The 9,001-nt window shown below is 30.3% G+C and overlaps 1 protein-coding gene across 1 annotated transcript; it reads left to right on the top strand.

Annotated features, from left to right (window-relative positions):
• The first annotated feature begins 3,447 nt into the window (after positions 1-3,447).
• Positions 3,448-7,722, top strand: LOC114419026 (probable anion transporter 3, chloroplastic). The gene is made up of 8 exons (XM_028384603.1): positions 3,448-4,103; positions 4,629-4,855; positions 5,261-5,609; positions 5,702-5,746; positions 6,498-6,644; positions 6,972-7,109; positions 7,233-7,266; positions 7,375-7,722. The coding sequence occupies exons 1-8, from the start codon at positions 3,699-3,701 to the stop codon at positions 7,542-7,544; spliced, it is 1,515 nt and encodes a 504-aa protein (XP_028240404.1). The 5' UTR covers positions 3,448-3,698; the 3' UTR covers positions 7,545-7,722.
• Positions 7,723-9,001: the final 1,279 nt, after the last annotated feature.

The raw sequence follows: 9,001 nt of genomic DNA, 5'->3' as shown, positions 1-9,001 counted from the left end.
ATTTAGAACTTTGAAGTTGAAAAGAATAGTGGTCATTATAAAGCAACATGCCATGGATTTAAAATAAATTTTGTAAAAGCAACTAAAGTCACACCTCACAAAATACCAGAAATACCTAAAACAATGTTCAACTTCACCATCTTTGATGGCATTGTAAGTGGCTCAATCAGCACTGACTTTTTTATAGGTACATTTTTAAAATATGTGTTTATGAACAACTTTAAATGTTTGTGTAGCTGGTATCTCTAATGATGGGTTTTGTTTGAAGATGTTGTTGGTGAGATTGTTGAGATTGGACAGTGGAATATGCATGACAAGCCAAAGAAAGTTGTATTTACTATGAAGGATGGATGATATTCATTATTATTTACAAAAATGGAAACCTGAGTCAGTTTGAAATGTTAGTTGCATGAATAATTTATTTTTAATGTGACACAGTGGAAGTATCATAAGTTGTACTTTGTGGAAGTCACTGGCTCTGGAGTTTAAGGATTGTTTTGATAGGCATGTTTCTAGTCCCGTGGTGTTGTTGCTCTTTAGCTAAAATCAAAGAAGGAAAAAGTTGTTGTTTCATTGTAAGTGCATTTTTGTAAATATACATTTGATTTTGAGCTAATATAAACTTTTTTTGGTTTTGTATAGACACTTATCCAATAGCAATCTAGAATTCAATGTATGGTTCTCAAATTTTTGTGAATAGTGACATGAAAGAAATTCTGGAGTTCAAGGATCGATTTGCCACTTCATTCATGATACTTCCATCTATGTGGTCATTTAGTTATGAGTATTCTAAATTTATTTATTGGTACATATGTTCACCTATTTCAGAATCGATCTACCAACAGTTTCATGTACCCAAATTGGCAGTCAAATTTGGGGATCTTCTGTGTATTCTATTGTAGATCGATTTCTCCATAATGCACAAATATGCATCTCTATTATTGGAATTGATCTGACACAGCTAACAACGGTTCCATGTACCCAAATTGGCAGTCAAATTTCGGGATATGCCTTCTTCCTTACGTGTTATTGGGATTCATATATCCTTATTACTTACTTTTGATACGAAATACTATATTGCAAAGATATGCATCTTTGCATCGGTCAGTGATAATGCTTCCATGCAAAAGTATAACGTAACATGTAATATGAAGCATATCTTATATGCAATATTTATAATATGATTTTTTTTTAGATTACATGAGTAATTTCCTTTAAAAACATGAATAATTGGTTTATCATTGTAAAGTGGTTTCATGATGATCTATTAGTAAAGGCATTTAGTTCCCAAAAATATTTGTGAACATAATCAATTTTTTTCTAAATTATTTTGATGTTTAATATATAAAAGTCATTCTAAAACATGCATAAAGATGAATGCAATCCTTTCTTATGCGTTGATTCATTGTACTTTTATAAAATTCATATTTTATTTATTCTAAAAATTTATATTGTCTGTTAAAGTTTAGAGTAACAATTAATTATAATATAGATGACCTAAGATTATAATTTTATGACATTCAATTTAATTACATTTAAAATTAGAGAAAAAATATGTAAAAATATATTGTTACAAGATAATAATCATTTTTAGTTGGCTAGAATGAAGACCGGACAAATATATACAAAGTCGTGGATGGATACAAAAATTTATCGTGGTTGAGTATAAGGGACGGGGGATGAATACGATATTGGGAAGCAAGAATGAGAAATAACCTACAATCTCGTAGTGTTCCATTGTCATGCTTATCATAACCACCACCATTTATATGATTGAAAAAAATTATATATAAACATAAGATTAAATACTTTTTTAAAATTCTTTGGGTTTAATTTTGTTTTCTAAAATTTAAAAAATACTTTGATTTGTTCTCATGTTTTTATTAAATCATTTATCACATGACATTGCCAAACTGATGCTCCAAATTAGTTTTGCGATTGTTCTTCAATATATTTATCATGAATGCATTTTAATATATTAGCAATTTTAGATTTTCACTTCATAATTTAGTTTTTTTTAAATAATATGCTAACAACATATCTAAGAATAATAACCTCAATAAAATTAAATATGTATCTCATTGTTTATAATTTTTTAAAACATAAATAACTATGAATATAAACAATGTTATTTTATAAAATATATTATATATTTCAATCATATTAGTTTTGGTTCTCATTAAATAAGTTTTTCACATATACAATTATATTGTGTAAGTATCTATAGTAACTATTATTGTTATTAATATTCATTTTCTCTCTTTTATGTTTGTTTATTATTGTCGTCTAGAATCAAAGAGGGAAAGGGATGGAGACAAACAATAAGAAATAACATACAATCTCGTAATGCCCCATTGTCATGTTTATCTTTATCATCATTTATACATTTTAAAAAAAATAATTATATATAAACATAAGATTAAATATATTTATTTATTTATTTTCTATTTTTTGGGTTTAATTGAGTTTTCTATTTTTTTTTTAAATACTTTAATTTGTTCTCATGTTTTTATTAAATAATTTATTACATGGCATTGCTAAGCTGATGCATCAAATTAGTTTTGTAATTATTCTTCAATGTATTTAGCATGAATGTATTTTAATATCTTCGTAGTTTTAGATTTTTTCTTCATAGTCTAATCTTTTTGTAAATAATATACTAACAACATATTTAACAACATTAACCTCAACAAAATTCAATATGTATTTCATTGTTTATTAAATTTTAAAACACGAACAACCATGCATATCATCGAAGTTAGATAGACTGTGTTATTTTATAAAATATAATATATATTTCAATCATATTAGTTTTGATTATTATTTAATAAGTTTTACACGGTTACCATTAAATGTATACAACGATATTATACGTTTAATTTTACAGCAGGGACAGTTCAAAGAGACAAAAAATGTGATTTTAAGAAATTCAAAGAAATGCAATTTTAGAAAAAAAATATAAGTGTATCTTAATTACCAACCTGTTGAATGTGTAAACTCCGAAAGATGTTCATTGAAAGAAATTAAAATATTGTCTCAAGACCCATGTATATGAAATCATTGAATATGTGAACTAGAAAGAAAAATTATAATATTATAATTATATAGTTAACACGTATATTGTAAATTGTATTTTTCACTGGTATGGTAATAGAAAGAATCTACAAATCGTGACGGGGAGAGGTTGGCGCTTGATGGCACGTGCTCACTCCCACACATGGTGCCACGCAATGCGTTAACCTTAGCAGTGAGCTTTAAATTAAATGGCTCAATACCCCTTCACACGTAACTCAAATGCACCGAATTTCCATGTCTAGTAAGAACTTAAAAGGCTACTCTTTCGTATATAAGTTAAGTTTATTACAAAGTTTAATATATGATTGTCGATTTAATCTAATTCCCATAAGTTCACGCGCTGATTTTAATATTTAGTATTGACTCATGCAATTCCAATTTTTAATATATAGTGCCTCTTTCAATTTTCTCACCAACCCCCAAAATCCTTCTTTGTTTAATCTTTCCTAACCTTCAATTCTTGCGGGTTGCTTATTCAACGCATTCTTTCCCACCAAACTCACCCTTTGTTGATACGTACAACGTTTCCAAGTTCCAACCATGTTGCTTAACACAACTCCTTTCACAATTTTCCATGCCACAACCCATTGATGATCAGTTTGTGACACTTTATTTTCCCTACAATGGCTTCTTTGTATTCAGCACCACCCCTCTTGCGTTTTTCCTCCAGGAGGTCTTCATCTTTGGCACCCGATTTGAGTTTGGTCAATTTGAGGAAATCCCATTTAAGATTTGAGTCCAAAATCTCACCAATAAAATTGCAATGGAAAAGTATAGAAGGGAAGTGGCAGAGAAAGAGAAAGATACAATGGGGTGTGAGGTGCACTGCAGATGGCATAGATGGTGGAATGTTTTTGGGTGGCAGAAAAGAAGGTGCAGGTGTTAGCATCCCAGAGAGGTTGAAGGTGGTGTCTTTGATTGCATGTGTTATGTGTCTGTGTAATGCTGATCGTGTGGTTATGTCTGTGGCTATTGTTCCTCTTGCTGCCAAACATGGCTGGTCCAATTCTTTTCTTGGCATTGTTCAGGTACCCCAAATGGCTATAATACAAACGTAGCAACATTTCTGACCACGAATAATAAATTCATCTCTCTCTCACACACACACACACACACATGGAAAAAAGTTTTTTTTTGGTATATTATTTGAAAATAAAAAAAATGATATTATTTCTGTCTCTTGTTTACTTTTTATCTTTTTGGTATACACATTACACATGTCTCAAACATACATCCCAGAATTAAAAAGGACAACTGTTTTTATTTTTGTCCTGTTTTGATGTTCTCTGCAAATTTTCCTATCAATTGTAGTTCTGTCTCTGGACTTTTATATAAGAACATATAATTGATGAAAATTCATCAAGACTAATGAAAATAGACAAGTTTGTTAGTTTTAATTAACAATGACACAAATTTAAATTTTGTTTCAGAAACACACATAAAATTAAATGATTTAAAGTTTGTTTTAAAATCAAACCAGTTTGTTATGTTTCCATTTGTTTGTGGTGGAGCCACTGGCTAACATAAAGCCTATATACTTCATGCAATTTCAGTCATCATTCCTGTGGGGTTACATATTCTCTTCAGTGATTGGAGGAGCTTTGGTAGATAGATATGGAGGGAAGAGGGTGTTGGCCTGTGGTGTATTTATGTGGTCTTTGGCAACTATTCTCACACCTTTGGCAGCCAACCACTCCACAGTGAGCTTGTTGGCCATTCGTGCTTTCTTTGGATTAGCTGAAGGAGTGGCCTTTCCATCTATGAGCACTCTCTTATCAAGGTGATGCCTCTAGAATCCTCTTGGACACAAATATTTAGCTATCTCTGGTCAAGACTTGGTAGATCAAGTATTAAACATTCAAGGATATCAATCCTGTTTTAGGTGATCAATATAAAGGAAAAAACTTAGATGCAATTCCGTAGGTGCTTTTGGCATTGTTTTCTAATAAGAATTTGAGTTTCATGCAGATAATCTGCATAACTAAGGTTTGCATTAAAGGTTAAGATAGATTACTGAGGTGAAACTCCATCTTGTTGTCAAGCTTGACATTTCTTGTCAATATTGAAAAAAGAATTCAATGGTTTATTAATTATAGGTTTCTCTTATAAGCATCTCATTGTTGTGGATGTAAAGCTAGTTCTCTACAATTATTGTAAAGCTGATCTAATCTTCATATGTGAATAGGTGGTTTCCAACTAATGAGAGGGCAAGTGCACTTGGAATGTCAATGGCTGGATTTCATCTAGGCAATGTCATAGGCTTGTTGCTAACACCAATTATGCTGTCCACTATGGGAATTTCGGGTCCTTTCATCTTATTTTCATCCCTTGGATTGCTCTGGGTGATAACATGGGCATATCGAGTTACAGATGATCCTACGGAAAGTAATTTTATCAGCAGATTAGAACAAAGGTTAATCCAAGCTGGGAAAACTGGTTCTCCAAAGAAAAGTAACAAGTTTCCTCCCATACGCCTTCTGTTATCAAAATTACCGTCATGGGCTATAATATTTGCCAATGCAACTAATAACTGGGTAAGTTCTATTGGCTTTTGAGTGAAGAGTAGGATTTGCTACCATGAATCCAAATTCAGGCATGCTAATCTTGGCATTTCTTAATTTTGCAGGGGTACTTTGTTCTCCTGTCATGGATGCCGGTTTATTTCAAAAGCGTAATTACTTTCTTAATCTGCTCTTAATTTTATAATAGAGAATAATTTATTTGTTTCTATGTTGTTTGAAAAGTATGGATAAGACTCTTCTAAAGTGAGCTTGATCATAAAGTACACAAGTAAAACTGTATTCGTCCTTGATTTTATATAAAGTACTTTGTGGTTTTAAACCGTTAAAATTCAGAGTAGATACTCCTTTACTTGTGCACTTTACATGTAAGTTAGTTTTATAATTTTTTTTTTTGGAAAAATATAATGGGATTACCTACAAAGTAAATATCTCAATGTTTCTTCATGCTTTTACATCATGTTTATATACCATTCTCAATTTAATTATTCTTAAAAATGATAGTCAATTCAGGTGGTTGGGATGCATTCATTGTAAAAGATGATAGTAAATTTGAAAAGTTACAACTAAACTAGTATTCCCTTTTTTACCCACTTTGTCTATCATGGGAACCTGGTATTTTAATTAAAAGAATATGGAAAATCTCTGCTTATAGCTACCAACTTGTAGAATTTTGAGGATCTTCACCAGCTTCTCTCAAAAGACTTTCCTCTCAACTACTCTCCTCCATTATTTTTATACAATGTGATACCCTACCCTTTCTAACCACCTCAGGCTAAATAAGTGCTTTATTCCTGTTTCTGAGGGTTGGACCCACGCAAAATTCATTGATATTTATTTTCTCATAATACTACAAGCCTGAAACTTCCAATCATGATTACTTTTTTTTTCCTTCTTTCGCAGGTATATAATGTTAACTTGAAGCAAGCAGCTTGGTTTAGCGCGGTTCCGTGGGCCACAATGGCTATGTCAGGTTATCTAGCCGGTGTTGCATCAGACTTCTTAATCAATGCAGGGTACCCTACAATATTTGTCCGGAAGTTCATGCAGGTAACTTTTTCTGCCCTTCCATGCAGAAGGATGTAATAATATTTATAAGCTCCTTTTCGGTTTTAAATATAAGGATAAACTGAAATGCTTGATCACATAACCATTGAAGGGCTACTAACTAGCCATAAAGAAGAAACATTGTTAAGATTGTGAGAACTCTAGATAGCATTTTATGTTTCAAAGCAATTATAGACCAGTATCAGAAGGAATTCATTTTAAGGGGTGGAAACTATTAAATCATTCATGTTGATTTTAGTAAGGCAAGTGAAGTACAAGAACATTCATCTTCAACCGCAATCTGATTGATTCGTATTTGGCAAATTACAGACAATTGGATTCATCGGGCCGGCAGTGACCTTGCTCTGCTTGAATTATGCCAATACACCTGCTGTTGCTGCTACACTCATGACTATTGCCTTGAGCCTGAGTTCTTTCAGCCAGGCTGGCTTTATGCTCAACATACAAGTAAGTTCAACTCACAAAATTTGAACATACCCTTAAAACAGTATATTTAAGACATTTTACATTAACTTACAAATACATGAGTAAGATCTTAACCTCGCACCTTTTGACATTTTACATGATCAGGATATTGCTCCTCAGTATGCAGGAATTCTACATGGTAAGAAGCTGAGCAAATGTGTTGTTGGGAATGTTTTCTTTTCTCTATTGCCTTTTGTTTTTCTCGTAATGGTTCTTTATTTATTTAACAATATCAAAACTATTGCAGGAATCTCAAATTGTGCTGGAACTATAGCAGCTATCATAAGCACAATTGGAACTGGTTATTTTGTACAGTGGCTGGGATCATTTCAGGCATTCTTGACTATAACAGCTTGTCTGTATTTTGTGACAACCATTTTTTGGAATCTTTTTGCTACAAGCGAGCAAATTTTGTGATCTTTTCCCTTCGAAAAATTCCTCAAACCTTGCGTTTCATAAAGGCGCTATCAAAAGCAAGGGAAATTATGAATTTTAAATTAGTTGTCTTATACAAGAAATGAATGAAAAACTATTTTTTCTTCTTGTTTCTTGCATAAACGGAAATTGCAATAATTTAAGCCTGTGATGTATATAATCAAATACTATAGTAGAATAATTCTGTTATTAAAGCCACATGAAACCATCCGAATAATGTATGAGCGTATATAAGTTTATTTAAGTATCATTGTCTAAAGATTATATAAGTTTATTCTCGATTTATTTCAAATAAATGTTCTCAATTTTTTTAAAAATCAATTTTATTTAGCATATTGATCTCTTGAAATTTAACACTTTCTCAACATACTTCTTTAAATTATTAAAAAATAACATTGACCTATCTAATACTACATCCATCCAAAAGTAGTGTCGGTTAGGTTAACACTACTATCAGAGTCATATAACACTGTAGTGTAAGCAAACCACTGCAAAGTTAACACTTTCATTTCATATGAAATGACAGCTAAACAATTCTTCACTCCAAAAGAAAAACTACATTTTTCTTTAAATCGTTAATATTTTTTTACAAAATAACTAATTATACTTATTTTAATAAAATGGCTATTAACTATTCTAACCAACGCGAATATCTGTACCAAAAAAAAACAACGTGAACTATTCCCCACAATTTTTTCAAAAACAACAAGCAAATCATTCGGCTTTTTTACCCAAAAGGGTATGTTTTTCTTCGTTTTTTCCATAGGAGTTATTTTTGAATTATTTATCAAAAGCGGTTAAGTTGTAACTTCTGAGTTAGAGTACTAAAGGATTTTTTTACGATTTTAGTGTAAATTATTTTATACGACTCATAACTTTTTTTTTTTTTTGCTTTTACAATTTTAAAGTCATAAAAGATTTTTTTTATTACAACTTAAAAGTTGTGATACCGTTTTTTTTTTTTTAATTATTACAACATATTAAAAGGTTTTAATTTTTTTTACGCAAACTTCTTTTTTTTTTGTTTTCAATTTTTTTAAATTATAAAAAAGTATTTATTTAATTATTAAATAAATAATTTTAATTTTACTTGTTATTAATTTTATTTAATGTTGTATATTTTTTATGGTTTTATTTAATATGTTATATAGTTTTTAATATTTTATTATTTAAAATATATTATATCTTTTAATATTATTTTATTTAAATATTTTTGTTTATTTAAAATTTAGATAATCTTTTAGTAATTTTAAATATGTGGCTTGGTTAACAAGTAATTACATGCACTGTCAAATTGAATGAATAATCGTGTGATTGTGAATAATTTTAAACACTTTGAATCCCTTGTTTGCATGCGATTACAACGTGTGCTTCTTGTAATTTAAATTATGATGATTTTGTTGATCATGTATAGAAGTTGGAAAATATTTTTGAAGTTT

The sequence above is a fragment of the Glycine soja genome, chromosome 7 (assembly GCF_004193775.1).
Source record: "Glycine soja cultivar W05 chromosome 7, ASM419377v2, whole genome shotgun sequence".
Lineage (NCBI taxonomy): Eukaryota > Viridiplantae > Streptophyta > Magnoliopsida > Fabales > Fabaceae > Glycine > Glycine soja.
This window is presented reverse-complemented; position numbering and strand designations above follow the sequence as displayed.

What these genes read in the sequence shown, in the direction of transcription:
- LOC114419026 (XM_028384603.1), top strand. Translation starts at nt 3,699, where the DNA reads ATGGCTTCTTTGTATTCAGCACCACCCCTCTTGCGTTTTTCCTCCAGG. An exon ending in CCAATGCAACTAATAACTGG is followed by an intron (nt 5,610 to 5,701) that starts GTAAGTTCTATT and finishes TTAATTTTGCAG; the next exon opens with GGGTACTTTGTTCTCCTGTC. An exon ending in TTGTCCGGAAGTTCATGCAG is followed by an intron (nt 6,645 to 6,971) that starts GTAACTTTTTCT and finishes GGCAAATTACAG; the next exon opens with ACAATTGGATTCATCGGGCC.